Here is a 17,435-nt window from a genome sequence, read left to right as displayed (position 1 = left end):
CATTAGCTTGCCTAGTTCCCGAGCCTTCAGACTCAGACCGGAACTATACCGTTGGATCTCCTGGGTTTCCAACTTGCTGACTCGCTCTGCAGCACTAGGGACTTGCCAGACTCCATGATCACATGAGTTAACTCCTCATAATAAATCTCTCTCTCTCCCCCCTGCTCTGTCTATAGATCCTATCGGTTCTGTTTCTCTAGAGAACCCTCCCTAATGTAATGGCTGTATTCAGTTTGTGAGAATTCAGGGAGCTATACTCTTACTGTATGCTCCGCATGAATATTAAATTTAAATGTAAAAGTTTATCAAAAGTTACAAAAATAGAAATACTTTTTAAAACAACAGCTCTGGATGAGAGTATAGACAAGTAAAGCACTCGCCACATACTACCAGAAGCTGGAGAAATCGGACAAACTCTTTTGAAAAATAATTTGGCAACATTTATCAAATATCTCTAAAAAATTTATATTCTTTTATCCTATAATCCCATTTATGCAACTCAAACCTAAAGGAAATAATCTGAAATGTGGAGAAATGTTTTGGCACCAAGATATTCACCACAGCGTTGTTTATAATAGAGAAAAACCAGAAACCGCCCAGATGTACAGTAACAAGGAAGCTAACCTCTTGAGGCAATCACAGCCCTTCTCACGTCTCTGCACCCCAGCCTATATCCCCACCGAACCCACAGCAGGACACCTGGTACTGCCCTCAGTCACAGCTGACTGGACCAAAGCGGTACAACCTGACTCAAGCTGGACCAATCAGAGTTTCTTTATTCTAGAAAGGTGGAACTGGGACAGAGGGACCTGAGTCAGTCTCCTCTGGGTACTCAAACTGGAAGATGTCATAAAACCAGAGCCAGAGAGCACATTTGGGAATAACATTAATCGGGTGTTGGGCAGATGTGGGGGGGGAGGGGATGGGTGTATACATACATAACGAGTGCAATGCGCACCGTCTAGGAGGGACATGCTTGAAGCTCTGATTTGGGGTGGGGGGCAAGGGCAATATATGTAACCTAAACTTTTATACCCCCATAACATGCGGAAATAAAAAAACAAACAAACAAAAAAACCAGAGCTAGGACAGCCCACCCAGCCCCTGTGCAAATGTAACAGAGAGAGAGAAAGGGGAGGAGGAAAAGGACATCATAGAAAATGAAGCTCAAGGGAGAGGAGGAGACAGGGAGAAACTGCTGGGGCCTTCAGGTCCCTACTCTTGGGTTCCACAAGATACTCTGCCATCCTTCAGAGACCCTTCCTTCCCCTTCTGCAAAGCTAATCCACATGCATTCTTTTACTAATATTCAAATCTTCCCTAACTTATCAGAAATTGGTATCAGGAGTGGGGTGTGCAGCAAAAGGTCCTCAGAGACAATGTGAGCACTTAGGTGTGAAGTCCTGATGGGGTGGGGGAAGTGGTGTGCTGCTTAATGTTTAACAGCTCGTTTTCCAGGATTGAGGGAAGGAGCCCTGCTTTGTAGCATTTGCCAATTTTTATGGTGTACATCCTCCCACTGTGGTCGGTCTCGAGGTACCAAGGTGATATTACTAAACAGAGATGCTTACGATTGGCTCTCACAAGCCAAGCCAGCTGGCTCCACACACCACGGGGCAACGGGAGAGCAGTGGGCACAGCACTTCCCTAGAGGGGATGCTGGCAATCTGTGGTGTGTGGTAGCAAAGCAGCTAGTTAAGCCATGCTCACTAATCTCTTGGTATTCAGACCACATGACCATCACTTGTGTGTTGTTCCAGGTCTAGAACCTTTTAACCCCATCCCAGACCAGCATAAGGACTTTTTGAGACCCATAACCATATTCCCTGAGTTTAAAAACCAAAAGAGCTTGGACCTTACTGGATAACCCCATCTCCCAAGAAAAAGGGCAGTGCCCCCGCCACCTACCTCACTGGGAAGGACCAGGGCTCCGTCTCCATCCCGGAGGATACCATCCTTCCCCACCTGGGGGAGCATGGTGGGTCTGGCCTCCTCGCCGCTGCCTGGCTTGGCCACCTTCTTGTTCAGGATCCTGGCCACACCCTCTGGCTGATGGTAGCTGGCTGGGGAGAGGGGCTCTGGCTTCTTGGTGCTCTCTTCTCCCGCTGCCGAGGTGGGGCTGGGTGCCCGGCCACACACATTACGGAAGAATTCCTGCACAATGCCGTACTTGGGAGGCTCCGGCTTGGCCCGGGCCTCGGACATGCCCAGTTTCCAGACAGACTCCGTGCTCCCTGAGTGCTCCACCACACTAAAGAGGCTGGACAGTCCATCGTTGATGTTCCGCAACACAGGGCTGTCCCGCGTGGTGGTAGAGCGGGCCCAGGCCGAGCCATTCTGCTTGCCCTGGTGCAGGTTCCACAGGCTGCGGTCCTTGGTGCTGTCCAGCTTGGACACGGACCGCCTCTGGAGCTTTGGCGAGCCATACTTGGGTGAGCAGCAGGGCCGCTCGATGCGCGAATGGACCTTGTCCAGGGAGGAGGAGATCTGCTTGCTGCGCACGGACATCAGCGAGGAGCTGCGGGGTGACCAGCTCTTGCCGTGGAGGCTGCTGCGGGGTGGGTCAGTCTGCAGGCCCACGTTGACCGTGCGGATGGTCTGGGTGCCCACACTGGCCAGGCCCACTGTCTGGCTGGAGGTGCTCTTCACCTTCCTCTCCAGCGAGCCCGAGCGCATGGCCTGGCGCACACAGTTGGTGATCTCCTTCATGTCGTCGCTCATGTTGCCTGACATCTCGAAGTCACGCAGGGCTGCTGGGAAGCCCGGCCCGGCTGCTGAAGGGCTGCCCCCCGAGCCTCCGTCCAGGCGCTGCCGTGAGAAGTTGCAGAGCCATCGGCTGTAGGAGCTCTCGGCCAGCCCGTCAGCCTCGGCCGACTCTTTGGGCTTGGCTGTGGTGAAGAGGAAGCCGGGCTCGATGATGATCTTGCCCTCCTTGTCATGGACTACGGGGACGCCCAGGCGCCGGGCCACAGGGGGGCTGTAGTAGACGCGGATGCCCGTCTTGTCAGGAGCCGTGTAGCTGCGCTGCATCTGCCTCCCTGCGGGGTCCTGGCAGGCCAGGGCGCCCAGGCGGTTGCAGTCCCTTGGCGAGAGCCCGGGCTTTTCCTTGGTGTCTTTCTCGGGGTCCACTGGCTCCGTACTAACAAACGAAAAGGCAGGGCTGTTGGGCAGCTTCTTGCCCCGGGCATCCCCGCCAGCAAGGTAGGGCGAACAGTCGAGCAAACTTTCAAACTCAGACATGGAAGAAACAGATTTGGTCCTGCGAAGGGCAGAGGAGGAAACATGATATTAGGGGAAATTAACATGTACTGAGCACCCACTCTGGTCTGCGCGCGGCACGCGGGCAGGGACCAGAACCATCTTGCCCACCTCTTGTAGCAGACGCCGTTGGTGCCCAGCCCCCATTCTCTCCTACATACCGCAGCCCAAGCTGCCTACTCTGAACACCTGTCTTTCCCTACCTGAGGGCTTTTTCTCTGCCTGTGGGTTCATGCTTGGCCTCCACATCGAAGCAGCAGGAACCAGCAGAGTCTATGCCCCGACACACAGCCTTCAGTAAACGACAGGTGGGATTTGGTGAACAAGTACCCTGGGCTCCTTGCTCCTTGGGGGGCAGCTATGACTTGCATGTTCTACTCCGGCTCCTGAGTGACACTGCGCTCCAGTGACCAATGGGGTAACTTGGTTGAAACTCCTTTTATACCTGCCTATTCTTTTCCTGTCTCACTTCCAGGTGCTTTCTGAAATCCTCTCCAAGATAAACCATTTGCTCTTAAATCCTTGTCTCTGTGTTTGCTTCTGTGGGAACCCAAACTAATGCACATGAAATGTCCAGCACAGACCTGGCACACGTGTTTCCTGGAGGAGGGGAAGTGCTGGGCACACAGAAGCACCCGCCACTCTGATAACTCTAGGAGGAGCTCCTATCATCCCCGTGAGATGGAGATGCGAAATGCTGCCCAAGGTCATGGAACTAGAAACGGCAGGGCTGGAATTCAAACCTGGCCCTCCGACTCCAAGGCCCATCCTCCTACCTGAGCCCTGCTTTGCTCCCGGGCTGCTCTGGAAGGCTCCCGTAGGGTTGTTCCCTCTCTCCTTTCATTGGTTTCCTAACAGTGCAGATATGGTCCTTAGAGTCTTGGGGGTCCCCCCAGCCACACCACAGGCAGGAATTCAATAATCCTAGGAACGGATGTCTATCCTGACTCTCCTAACTCCAGAGACAAGAAAAGGGATCCCGAGAGGAGCTAGACATGTCCTTTCCCAGCAAGGACATGCTGGGCCTGCTTTCCATGCCCAGAAGCAAACAGACAATAAACTGCCGGCTGGAATTCCCACTGCCCCAGGCCTTCCAGCCCCTGAGTGGCTTGGGTTCCAGAGAAACCCTGTCCCCATGCTCTCCCAGCTCTGACGAGGTGCAGTGGTGGACTCCGGGGGGCGGGGGGGGGAGCAGGGGGGGGCAAAGGGGTGGGGCAGGGGCGGGGCTGTGGGGCAGAGCAGGAGACCTGCATGCCTGTACCTCTTTAAGCCGGTTCCCCCAAGCTCGACTTCAGAAACAGCCTCCTTGTCATGGATCTTCTCACTGCATGTCTGTCAAGGAAGAGAGACAGGAAGGGTCAGTTCTGGCCACCAGAGCACCGAGGACAGGTGACAGGAGGCTAGTGTGGGAGCTGAGCCTGGACCTCAAAGCCTGATTCTCCTCATCTGTAGAGCAGGGTTGGTGTCATCAATGATCTCAAATGCCCACTGGGCAGTTTCTGGCTGTGCTGCATCTAACTCCCCCACGAGAATTACGTCATCCAGGCTGGGCCAATCAGAGCTCCAAAAGTGACCGCCAAGGAAAGAGAGACCATTCTTATTCTAAATGTGGCAGCAGCAACAAAGCACTCAGTGGCCTGTTCAGTTGGTGCTGACAGCCACAACCTGGCAGCTACTGCGCTGGGCTTGTCCCACCCTGGTTCCAGAGACAGTCCCCTGGGACCTGGACTGGTTTTTTTGAACTGCATCCCCAGTCCACTTGAGCCCCCAGTAAAATTCTTTCCTGCCTCAGTTCCCCAGAATCAGTGTTTGCTTGCAACCAAGTCTCCCGACTGATGCACCACTTCCATAGGCCATCATGAGGATAGAATGGGGTGATGCAAAGGGCCTGTGGTTCACTGTTTGGTTATGCAGTGTGTTGCTATGTGACAACTGGCACCTTAGGCTTATGTGCAAACTCCACCAATGTGACCTTATTGATCTTCACACCCAGGGCTAGGCTAAGGCAGAAAATGCGATTCTCATTTACCAAAGAGGCAACTGGGGCTCAGAGAGGGAGAGTGACTTATCCAAGATCACACAGCCACTTAGGGGCCTTGCTTTTCATAGGGCACAACTGAAACCAAGAGAGGCTAAAGGTTTCTCCCAGACATGGAAGGATGGCATTGGCAGAGGACCCTTCCCACGTCCCAAACAACAGGCAGGAACCATGTGGAAGACACCCCAGGGCTGAGGAGCCCAAGGCACGAGGGCATGGCCCTGTGGGATAGGGTTAGCATCCTCCTGTCATGTTCCCCACAAGCAGGGAACTTTCCAGTGGAACAAGGAGCCAAGAGAACACGGGTGGCAACTGCCCTACTCACCTCTTTCCAGCTGTTGTCCTGCTTCTCCAGGTCCGAGTGTTTCAGGACCCAGGGGTCGGAGGCCTTCTGCAGCTGGATAAGGGCAAAGGGGGTGGGTCAGTGGCAGGCAAAGCTGGTCAGCGGGGTCCTGCTCAGAGCAGGGCCACTCCCTAGGCTCCACTCTGCAGCTCAGAGGACCCGCATCATGGGCTTGGGGCCATCTTCTCAGTGGGTAGCAGCTCTGAGCCACCCACAGGTGGATTTGGAAAATGATAATGAAAGCAACTACTTGCGAGCATCCTTCTAAATGTCACTATATCTAATATAGTAGCAGCTGTCATTACTATGTTTATTCGTGCTACAGTTCAGGGAACAGATCAGCTAAGAAGCAGCTAGAGGTGCAAAGACAAGACCCAGGTGCCCCCGCTGCTCCCTCTATGGTGGCCGTCACTAATGGATCCCAGCATTCTCCCCACTGGGCCTGGAGGTGGCTGGCGGTTGCCTCCTCTCCTGGAGCTTCATCACATCCAGGTGGCATGGGACGGAACCCACTTGGTACGTGCACATTAGCTAACTGAATTTTCACAGCAACCATATATGGTAGATGTTACCATACGATGGTTGTTTCCATGTCACAGATTAGAGCATCAAGATTGAGAGAAGAGGAGGAACTTGCCCAAGGTCAGGCTGCTGAATGAGTTGCAATGACAGCAACAGTAATGTAGCAGATCCTGTGGCTTGGTGGCCTCACCTGTGCCATCTGGTGCCGCAACCTCCTTGAAGGATTACCCTGGGCAACTGGAACCCAGTCACTGCCAGTGACAGACAAAAGCAGGGGTCCAAAAGGCTGGCCCGGAAGCCAGCCCCTTGTCCTAAGGTGGACCAGCTGTGGGGTGGTGTACTGTCTACACCCCTGAGCTTGTCACGGGATCAGGCTGAGGGCAGGTTTTGCTGGAAAGCACGTCCTTGCTTGGCTTCTTCCCCTTCCCTGCCCTGGCTTCCTCCATCCCTTAACGAATCACACACACGGTAACCAGCCCATCTTGGTTTGCCCAGGACTTTCTCAGTGTTAGCACTGAAACTGCCAGGTCCCAGAAAACCCTCAGTTCTGAAGAAACTGGGAGGCTGTGGCTGGGATTGTCCCAGGGTTAAAAGTAAAAGTCCAGGAAACACCCTCAGTCCCGAGCAAACCAGAACAGATCGGTCACCTTCCTTGCACACTTGAATCTACGTCTCAGGCTTGGCTTCTTAGGAACCCAACATAAGACCAATGGGATTACAGGCAACAACAAAAATCACACTAAAGGGAAGGAACAGAAACGACAGATGAGGGCCACAGAATCAAAGCAAGCCCCGGCCGGGGGCGGGCCTAGGAGCACCCGAATCATCCCGAAGTGTTCTTGTGGCCATCTCCTTTCATTCCCATAGCTGCCCCGTGAGATGAGGTCACGCAGTCATCCTCGTGAGGATGAGGCCCAGAGATCAGAGGTGACCTGGCTGGGGCTGTACCTGGCAGAGCCAGGTAGGGACTGGGGACTCCTGCTCAGAAGCTCTTTCCCACCAGCCACTCTGACTGTGCTGTCGCCGGGCTGTGTACCTGTCAGTCCAGTTTCAAGAAGCTGCTTTGGGGGACCTGGTTTGCAGTGCAGGAGGCAGAGGAATGTCAGAGAGACCCTGGAGGCTGGAGCTAGAGGGCCAGCACTTCCCACGCAAGATCCCCTCATGTGGAAACAAGAGCGGGACATGGAATCTGTGCCCTGATGAGCCAGCAGCACCTGCTTGTGGGCTGGGATGTGTTTCCCCAGGTATGATGTGAAGCTTGTCTCATAATTTCAAAATCATTTTAGAAATATTTTTTTGTTCATATAATAAAAAGGAATTATTCTTTTATACACAGGAAAGTGGTTTGTTGGTGCAAACAGATGCATCAGATCTACTTTCCATGTGGGACGTGGACTGCTTTGTGATTTGTCTGTCGCCCAGCCATCTGGCAGGGCACTCATCAAGCAGAGGCTCCTAGTCACCGTGAACCTCAAAAGAGCTCTGACCCTGCAGGGGAGTGGGCAGGGCCCAGGATCAGGCCCTGTCCTGGTTTGGGAGTTCTGCCAGATTCTCATCCTGTCCCTTACTTACTTCATGGGCAAGTCACTTTGCCTCAGTTTCCTCATCTTTAAAAGGGGTTTAGTGACTGTGACCTTGCAGGGCCATTGGAGAACTAGAGATAACATTAGAAAGAAGAAACATAAATGATCGATAAACTCATGAAAAGATGTTCACCTTCACTAAAAATCAGAGAAATGAAAATTAAAACAATGATATATTAATAGCACTTTACATCCTGAGCTAGACAGACATTTCAAAGATTGGCAGTTACAAGAACACGCAAAGATAAAGCAAAACAGGCCCTTCTCCCTATGTGGCTGGTGTGAGTGTAACTGGGCAAAGCCTTTCTGGCCTGTGGCTTGACAATTTTCATCAACTACAAGTGCATACGCCCTTGAACACAGCAATTTCACTTCCAGGAATCTACCCTTCTAAAATATTTGTGCACATGCAGAAAAACATGTGTGAAGATGTTCACTGAGGCACAACTATTTTTCGTTTCTTTTTTTTCTTTTTGTTTATTTTTTGAGACAGAGTCTCACTCTGTTGCCTGGGCTAGAGTGAGTGCCGTGGCATCTGCCTAGCTCACAGCAACCTCAAACTCCTGGGCTCAAGCAATCCTACTGCCTCAGCCTCCTGAGTAGCTGTGACTACAGGCACATGCCACCATGCCCGGCTAATTTTTTTCTATATATTTTTAGTTGTCCAGCTAATTTCTTTCTATTTTTAGTAGAGACAGGGTCTCACTCTTGCTCAGACTGGTCTGGAACTCCTGACCTCGAGCAATTCACCTGCCTCAGCCTCCCAGAGTGCTAGGATTATAGGCGTGAGCCACCGCGCCCGGACTCCAATTTTTCCATGGGAACCACTCTTAGTTCCTCCCTCTTGGATCTTGGGTTTTGGCAGGCTCCAAGGATGAGCATATGACTCACACTTGGCCAACTAGAGCCTTGCGGAAATGGACCTCTACCTGTTGTGTGACCACTAAGCTGTAAGATACGGGCATAAAACTAACAGTGGTCATATTTGAGGATAGCTTAAGAGTAAAGCTAACACAGAGGAAAGCACTCTTGAGCAACAGAGTCAGAGAGAAAGACCTGGTTCCTACTGCATTCTCTAAGCACCTGGATCCAGCTATACCTGAAGGAGAACCTACATCTGGGGGTAGCGGGGAGGCCTCACCTGACTCAGGCGGTTCTGCAGCTCCTTCACCTGCTGTTCCACCTGCTGCTTCTCACCCTGCAGCCGCTCTACCAGCTGCAGCTTCTCCTGGCTCCAGTTGCGCTCGCTGATCTGCAACTGCCGCGTGAGCTCCATGACAGCGCTGTAGGACTCAGCCAGGAGGTGCTGCTGCTCCTCACGCTCCCTCTGTAGGGCTGCCTTCCAGTCGGGCCCTGCCCTCTCCCCGGCTCCCTTGCCAGCCTTCAGCTCCATCTGTGGAAAGAAGTAGACGGGGCAGCTGGCACCAGGAGGCCCCTCCTCTTGCCTTCCCTTCTGGGTGCCAGCAGGGGGCAGGGGGACAGAGGTCTCCTGGGAAGACCCTTCAGCTGGTAAGCCTTCACTGATCTCCTCACTCAGAACCAACCCCTCCTCACAATAAGGGTTTGTAGAGCTCTTTCTACAAGCCAAGCTCTGTGCTGTGGCTTTTCAGGTATTATGTCAGTATCCTCGTGAAGGCTCTGCAAGAACTACCATCACCCATATCTTACAGAAGAGGAAGAGGTTCAAAGGGGTTGTTTGTCCCAGGTCACATAGCAATGACATGGCAGAGGTTCCCAGTTATTGTTTCTCATGATAGTTCATCAACTCTTAGCAGCAGTATGGGCTTTGGGTAATGGGTGACATGTTATTTACATATGTCCCCTCCTAGAGAGCTGGAGCTTCACCTTGTCTCCCACAGGCCCTGCATGGGGACATGCACACACAGTCATGTGACACATGTATGCAGGAATGACCCCAGCATGATGGCTTTCTTAGCTCCAGACCCCAGAGTGGCAGGAGGGAAACGTGTAACCTGGGAAGATGGTGGAATGGGGTCATGGGAAGCCAGGAGGGGCAGAGGTTTGGGGAGCAAGGATTCGTCTGCCACTTACTAGCCAGGAGACACTGGGAGGAAACTTAACCCCTCTGTGCCTATTCTGTCATTTGTCCGGTGGGAATCATCACAGCGCCACCTCACAGGGGCAGACGATGCCGGGAAGGCCGCCTGCACCACAGAGCTGGGGGGCTGGAGCTCTCTCTGAGTGGAGGAAGCCACCCTCTCACTTTCCAAACCAGAGGTGGGCAGCAACCTCCCCCCAGGCACACAGCAGACCCCAAACTCCCAGAGCTCCTGATTAAGGCTCCTCTGGTCAGGCTGGGTTGTTGGAGGGGAGGCCCCCAGTCTTGGTGGAGGGAGCAAACCAGGGCCAGGTAACAGGGTTAAGGGGATCCTACAAGGACAGCCCAGCAGTGTGAAGGGCATCAGCAGGTACAGACAGGCATTTAAGTGTGCTGGCCTCACTTGTGAGCCCAGGTGCCATAGAGGGGCCTGTGACACTCTGTGCCTCTTTGTCAATCCCCTACCTTCCTTCCCTGCTCCAGTGACTCCTTCTCCCCTCTGTTTCTGGTACCCTTGCTGTGTGATTCGAGGCAAGCCTCTTGCCCTCTCTGGGCAACAAGGCAAAGTCAGGGGGTTCCTACGCCTCCAAGACCATGGCTTGGGCAGCCTACTCCCAGATCCTACAGCTGAAGGCTTGGCTGACACCAAGGGGGCAGATGTCTCCGACCGGTGCAGGCCTCACCTGGGTGGTATGGCCTTTGAGCTCTGCCCGCTCCGTCTCCCAGGTGGCCTTGGCCTTGGCAAACTGTTGCTGAAGCTCAGTCAGACCACGGCGTTCATCCCGGAGCAGCCAGCATAGCTCCTTCAGTGTTACCTTCATGTCGGCCAGGGTCTTGATGTACTCATTGGGCTGCAGACGAGGGCAAGGCGGGGTCAGAGGAGGGGAGCCTGGGCTCAGAGAACTCACTAGGAGTCCAGCTCCGGACTCTCCCAGGCCTTGGGCAAGTCCTGTGACCTCTCTAGGTCATCTCACCCATAAGATGGGGATGACAAGCCCAGCCACCTCCTAGGCTGATGTGAGTCCCAAACCCAACATAAACAGAATCTTGCAGTTACAGTAACCATTATTCAGCCTGAATCTGAGCTGAGTAATCCGACTGCTTCGAGACTCTGCAGCGTTAGGCCGTGTGTCTTTCTCTTTGCTCAGGGTCTGCCTCTCTGACCCGCTGCAGGCCAGATGCGACGTCTGATCCAGGGAGCCTCCCTAACCATGCCTGACTCAGTCCCAAATCTCTCCTGGGCCCACGACCTCATTTCCCACCCGCACCCCAGCTCGTGTGTGTGACCCTGGGATCCTGAGTCCCCGCTCTCTCTGATCTATGGCTTGATTTGAGAGCTCCTGACCCCAGGCCACAAGGCCCCTCTTCATATGACCCTAGCCTGATGTCCTCACCCCCACTGTGTACATCCTGAGCCACACCCAGTCCCAGCATACCTTGCCACACCTCTGCATGCACAGTTCTCTGGGTCCACAGTGGTCTTCAAGCCATTCTCTATCAGGCAAGCTCCTATTGATCCTTCAAACCCACTACATGCAGACCCTCCTCTGTGATACGGTCCCTTATACTCCAAGCAGAATTAATTGCTCTCTCACCTGTGGCCCCACAGTCCATCATCTGGCACTCTGTCACTGCCCTGGGATGACTTATATACCCCATAGCATTGAGCATCTGGGAGCAAGTGACCAAGCAATAACCCTGCGCAGCACGGGTGCCCAGTGCAGGGCCAGGGCCAGAGAAGGCAGCAGGAAGTGATCAGTAGATGGACAAAGGAATGAGTGGACAGAACAGGACTGGGAAAGGGCTGAGAACGCACCGTGTTCTGGGTCCAGCTGTCCCCTGTGCAGGCCTTGTTATCAGAATGCTGAGCATTGATCTCCTCTTCCTCCATCAGCAGGTACAGCTCCTTCATGCTGTTTACCTACATTTTTAAAAGCCACACTCAACAGGAGGTGGGAGGATGTCACATCTGGGGCTGCAGTAGCCCAGACAGAAGGGGGCTGCACAGCCAGGCAGGCAGGATGCACAGAGGCCCAGCACTGATTTACCACATCTTAACTTCAGCCCTCGGCACTGTGCCTCTCGGGGCATTGAATATAAATATGTATCTGTACATAATACAATTTTACAACTAGATTATTTTTCTTTTTTTGAGACAGGATCTCACTCTGTTGCCCAAACTGGAGTGCAACTGCATGATCATAGCTCACTGTTACCCTCAACTCCTAGGGCTCAAGTGATCCTCCTGCTTCAGCCTCTCGAGTAATTGGGACTATAGGCACTCACAACCATGCCGAGCTGATTTTTTGTTTTTGTTTTTGGCAAAGACTAGGGGTGGGGTCTTGCTATGTTGCCCAGGCTGGTCTTGAACTCCTAGCCTCAAGCGATCCTCCCACCTTGGTCTCTCAAAGTGCTAGGATTATAGAAGTCAGCCACCACACCGAGCAAAACTAGATTATTAAATTCACCTAGATACTGCTGCCTGCTAAAGACCTTGTGTAAAAGAGCAGCCAGCCCCAAGGGACTTTCTCCTGCTGAGGCAGGACTGAGTCTGTCTTCCCCACCGTGGTGTACCCGCCACCTGCCATGTGCCCAAGTAAAGGGGTGGTTTGCAACCAACAGACGCTGAATGAGCCCATGAATGCAGGGGAGGAAACCTGCAAACTGATGGCACAGATATGAGCCTCAGAGCTGTGTCAACACCAGCTGAGTGTCCCTTCCCTATCCCTTCCCCCGCCCTCCCCACCACAGGCTCAGTCCCAGGCCCAGGCTCAACCATACCTCAAGGAAGTCATCCCCCTCGCTGGGCAAAACCTTGCCCTGCCGCCAGCGCTTGAGGAACCACCTGAGCTTCATGAAGAGCAGCAGGAAGTTGTGCTTGAACTGCTGGGACTCCTGCACCAGCATGTTCTTCTCCTGACTCCAGAATTTCTGCTCCAGCCTCCGCTGGAGGCTCAGACTCTGCAGCTCGAATTCCCGTCTCAGGAGCGCCCTCTGCTGGTCCTCCTTCAGCTGCAGGAGGACAAGAGCTTGAGCAAGCCTGGCCCGCTGGCCACTACCCCCCCCAACGCAGACCCCAGACAAGGACAGGCGGTTAAATCTGCATGGGGCCTGTGGGTGATCGATGCCCAGGATCCCACCTCTAGCAGCTCATTCTACTAAAATAAGCATTGCCCTCTGCTCCTCCAGGGAAGGGAAGCTCATAAAAGCAGCAGTAGCCACAAGGACAATGGCTCTGTCTGCAAAAACCATGACATCATGTACTGAGCACTACTGGGTGCCCAGTGTTTCACATGAGCTTTCACATTCAGGGAGGAAGCGACAGGGGTGAGCGATGATGGCAGTAGAGGGTGACTCACGTGGAGGGCAAAGGGCATGCTGGGACTGAGGAAGGCTGACAAACGTGCAATGCCCTAGAAAGCAACACAGTGTCATGGCCAAAAGGGACCTGGATTCCAGTCCCAGCCCCACTTTGCTCTGGATGTGCAACCCTGGGCAAAGCACTTTAGCTATCTGGACATCAGTCTTCCCATCTGTAAAATGGGGACACCTCATAGGGAAGGGCAAGAAGACTAAAGGACACAATGTGTGGAAAGTGCATTGCACAGGCCTGGTATACAGTAAGGGCTTAATAAATGCTATTCCAGGAACTTTTTTTTTTTTTTTTTGGAGACAGGGTCTCACTAGAGCGAGATGATGCCACTGCTAGAGCACAGTGGCATCATCATAGCTCACTGCAACCTCATCCTCCTGAGCTCAAGCAATCCTCCTGCTTCAGTCTCCCAAGTCACTGAGACTACAGGCACACGCCACCATGCCTGGTTGATTTTTTTCTATTTTTAGTAGAGACGGTGTCCCGCTCTTGCTCAGGCTGATCTCGAACTCTTGGCCTCAAGTGATCCTCCTGCCTTGGCTTCCCAGAGCGCTAGGATTACAGGTGTGAGCCACCATGCCCAGCCCTATTATCTTGATTAGCAGCCAACCCTAATGTGGGCACCATCTCATAGATGGGAAACTGAGGTCCTGAGAAAAAACAGGACTGGCTCAAGGTCACATAGTCAGCCAATGACAGGTCCAGCCCAACACAGCTAATGCATGATCACAAGTGCAGTAATACCCCAGCAGGGCTGACATTCCTGCCTTCTGAGGACCCATGGATCCCCAAGGCCTCTGCCTCCAGCTCAGAGAGGCTGCTGGAGTAGGTGCATGGAAAGCGCCGGGCATGACGCACCTGGATCATTTTCTGGTTGAAGTTGTCAGCCTCCTCCTTCCGTAGCTGTCGCTCCTGGGAGAGCTGTTCTTGCAAGCCCCGAAGGCTGTCATGGGCCTCAGCCAGCACCAGCTGCAGCTCCTTGATCTGGGGTGGAGACAGGGACACAGATAAGGAGGGAGAGAGAGGAGGAAAAGGACAGAAGCTGTGAGCTAAGGATAGGAGTGGTAGGGGAGCTACAGTAAATCAGACCCAAGCTGCCCAGGTACAAATGAGGCACAGCCCACCTCTGTGGGCTGACATGACGATTAAATGAAACACTGCATATCAAATCTAGCTATTGTTATCATTTTACCTTGATCATCTCTCTTTGAAATTTATGTGAAGAAAACAATATCCTGTGAAACCTAAGTTTAATTCACAAAGATATTCACGGTCTCATTGTTTATAACTGCAAAGTTTTAGAAATAACTTAGATAATAAATGACAGGGACTAAAGTGTGTTTAATAGGTCTATACATATATAAAAATCCACTGAACTGTACACTTCAGGACAGCGTGTTGGTTTTCTTTGAGACAGGGTCTCTGTCACCCAGGCTAGGGTGCAATGGCACAATCACAGCTCACTGCAGCCTTGAACTCCTGGGCTCAAGTGATCTTCCTGCCTCGGCCTTCCAAAGTGCTGAGATAGGCATGAGCCACCCCACCCAGCCACTGTCCTTTATTGTGTGTATATTATTATATTACATTTCAATAGAAAGTAAAAAAACAAACCAAAAAAAAAAGACATATACTTCAATAGAAAAACAAATAAAGGACGTGGACAAACACTAAATGTAAACAATGGTTAACTACATGAAGACCTTGTAATGTTGACTTTCCTCTTTATATCTTTATACAATGCTACTTAGGGATCTTGTAGTTGTTTATTGTTTATAATGACTATGTAAAAAGATCTTAAGAAAAAGATAAAACTACATTTTAGAGGGAAATTGTGTTTTAAAAATTTGTAACTAGGCCAGGCGCGGTGGCTCACGCCTGTAATCCTAGCATTCTGGGAGGCCGAGGCGGGTGGATTGCTTGAGCTCAGGAGTTCGAGACCAGCCTGAGCAAGAGCGAGACCCTGTCTCTACTAAAAATAGAAAGAAATTATCTGGCCAACTAAAATATATATATAGAAAAAAATTAGCCGGGCATGGTGGCACGTGCCTGTAGTCCCAGCTACTCGGGAGGCTGAGGCAGTAGGATCGCTTAAGCCCAGGAGTTTGAGGTTGCTGTGAGCTAGGCTGACACCACTGCACTCACTCTAGCCCGGGCAACAGAGCGAGATTCTGTCTCAAAAAAAAAAAAAAAAAAAATTTGTTAACTAAACAGGCAAAATTAACCTATTCAGGTAGAAGCACAGATGGTGACTACAAGAGCACACAGGGGCCTCCGGGGGCAGGTTCTGCTCTGTTTCTGGGTCTGGGTGCTAATTACATAGGACTGTTTGGTTTGTAAGAATTATTTGAGCTGTTGACTTAAAAATATGAGCACTTTTCTGCATGGGTGTTATATCTGATAACATTTTTTTTAAGTATGTCAGGTAACAGAGGGAAATGTTTACACTATCATATTAACCAAGGGGAAAAAAGGGGCAGGGAAATGTCAGCCTCAACTCCTGCATAAAATCTTCCCAGGCATGGAAGATGTCCCTTTGTGAAAGAAAATAAACATTTATATTATATGGCCACTAATGTGATAATTTGGCAGTGGAAGGCACGCTGACTTGAGGTATATCCTGTACACCTGTTTTGTATTAAAACTCCTTGCAGGCCGGGCACGGTGGCTCACGCCTATAATCCTAGCACTCTGGGAGGCCGAGGCGGGTGGATTGTTTGAGCTCAGGAGGTCAAGACCAGCCTGAGCAAGAGCTAGACCCCGTCTCTACTAAAAATAGAAAGAAATTAACCGGACAACTAAAAATATATAGAAAAAATTAGCCGGGCGTGGTGACGCATGCCTGTAGTCCCAGCTACTCAGGAGGCTGAGGCAGGAGGATCACTTGACCCCAGGGGTTTGAGGTTGCTGTGAGCAAGGCTGATGCCACGGCACTCTAGCCCGGGCAACAGAGTGAGACTCTGTCTCAAAAAAAAAAAAAAAAACAATCCTTGCATGCCAACGTCTTCCAGACATTAGCAATGGAGAGAGATGGAGGTGGTCTCCTGGACTCAATCCCTCTTACAACTTTGCATTTTTTGCTTTATCACCTATTTCTTTTATTTTCTTACCGAGCTCTCTATCTCCTTTGTGTATATATTTTTTGCCCTTCTTTTCCTGTTTGCTCTGAGAATATTATGTTCCTTCATGGAATGTGCTCGTCTTTGGATTGTCATCTGCCAAGGATGTGGAATGTGCTTGTCTCTGGATTGTCATCTGTCACACCTAGCCTGGGAGGTGCCCAGCCAATGTGTTGAATGAGTGAGTAGACCAGACGTTCATGGTTATATTGTATGGATCACAAGTCACACCAGCTTTAGATTTTTTGAATGCATAAATAAATGATCAAATATAAAAAAAAAATCCTTGCAGGGATAACTACTGTGCTCTCTCTCTGGTATCCTTGAACTCAGTGTTCAACACAGGGCTGGGCAATTAAACTGCTCAATGAAGAGTGGTTGAATGCATGCAGGAAGTTATTCTCTCTACAAATATTTCCTTTCTCTCAGAAAATGAGAACTAAGTATTTCATTTTCTTCTCTTTTTGCCATGGCTTTTAGGAAGCTCAGGCCACCTAACTTAGTGAGTTTGACCCATCAGCTTCAAGGAACTTTCTCCTCCCTACATGGTTATGGGCTGGCCTTCCTGGGACCAGATTTGTCTTCCCAGGGATGCTCAGAAAAAAAGGGTGCTCAGGCTGGGATACACACAGGACCCTTCATGGTGCAGGAGTCACAGGGATACCCCACCCAGTCCACAGGAGCCTTTTCCAGCTTCAGATTCATTAAGAGAAGCTGAGGAGAGGCTCAGTAGGGTTGGGAGGGGCTCAGAACCACCCAGAATTCCTCAAGGACCAGAGAATCCTAACAGTTCTATAGCCACCACTCACTCTAACCCTCCCGTATTACAGACAAGGAAGCTGCGGCCAGAGGGGAGGAACATGTCCAAGGTCACACAGCTACTCAGAGCTGAGACTTGAATTCAGGTCCACTGAGTCCCTGTGATGTATCATCATCATCATCATCGACATCCTCACCCAACATGGACCAGGCCTGAAGCTAAGGTTTTTGGTGTATTTAATCTTTTCAACAACCTCATGAGATACCTTCATTTTACAGGTAAGAAAACCAAGAATCAGAAATGATTCTCGGTGAAATGATTTATCCAAAATGTCACAGCCAGTGTAGAGTAGATTTAAACCCAAACAGCCTAAGTGTAGAGAC

The 17,435-nt window shown here is 51.4% G+C and overlaps 1 protein-coding gene across 1 annotated transcript in view; it reads right to left on the bottom strand.

The window, feature by feature from the left end:
• SOGA1 (suppressor of glucose, autophagy associated 1) overlaps positions 1-17,435 on the bottom strand; it is a 60,454-nt gene that overhangs the window by 3,410 nt on the left and 39,609 nt on the right. Inside the window, exons 7-14 of the mRNA XM_045528635.1 lie at positions 14,035-14,160; positions 12,585-12,815; positions 11,620-11,724; positions 10,487-10,654; positions 8,886-9,137; positions 5,622-5,693; positions 4,520-4,590; positions 1,909-3,259 (exon numbers count right to left, since the gene is read on the bottom strand). Of these exons, the coding sequence (XP_045384591.1) occupies positions 1,909-3,259; positions 4,520-4,590; positions 5,622-5,693; positions 8,886-9,137; positions 10,487-10,654; positions 11,620-11,724; positions 12,585-12,815; positions 14,035-14,160 (2,376 nt within the window). The remainder of the gene's footprint in view (positions 1-1,908; positions 3,260-4,519; positions 4,591-5,621; positions 5,694-8,885; positions 9,138-10,486; positions 10,655-11,619; positions 11,725-12,584; positions 12,816-14,034; positions 14,161-17,435) is intronic.

The sequence above is a fragment of the Lemur catta genome, chromosome 17 (genome assembly GCF_020740605.2).
Source record: "Lemur catta isolate mLemCat1 chromosome 17, mLemCat1.pri, whole genome shotgun sequence".
Classification (NCBI taxonomy): domain Eukaryota; kingdom Metazoa; phylum Chordata; class Mammalia; order Primates; family Lemuridae; genus Lemur; species Lemur catta.
Note: the sequence above shows the minus strand (reverse complement) of the source record. Positions and strands in the feature narration are given on the sequence as shown.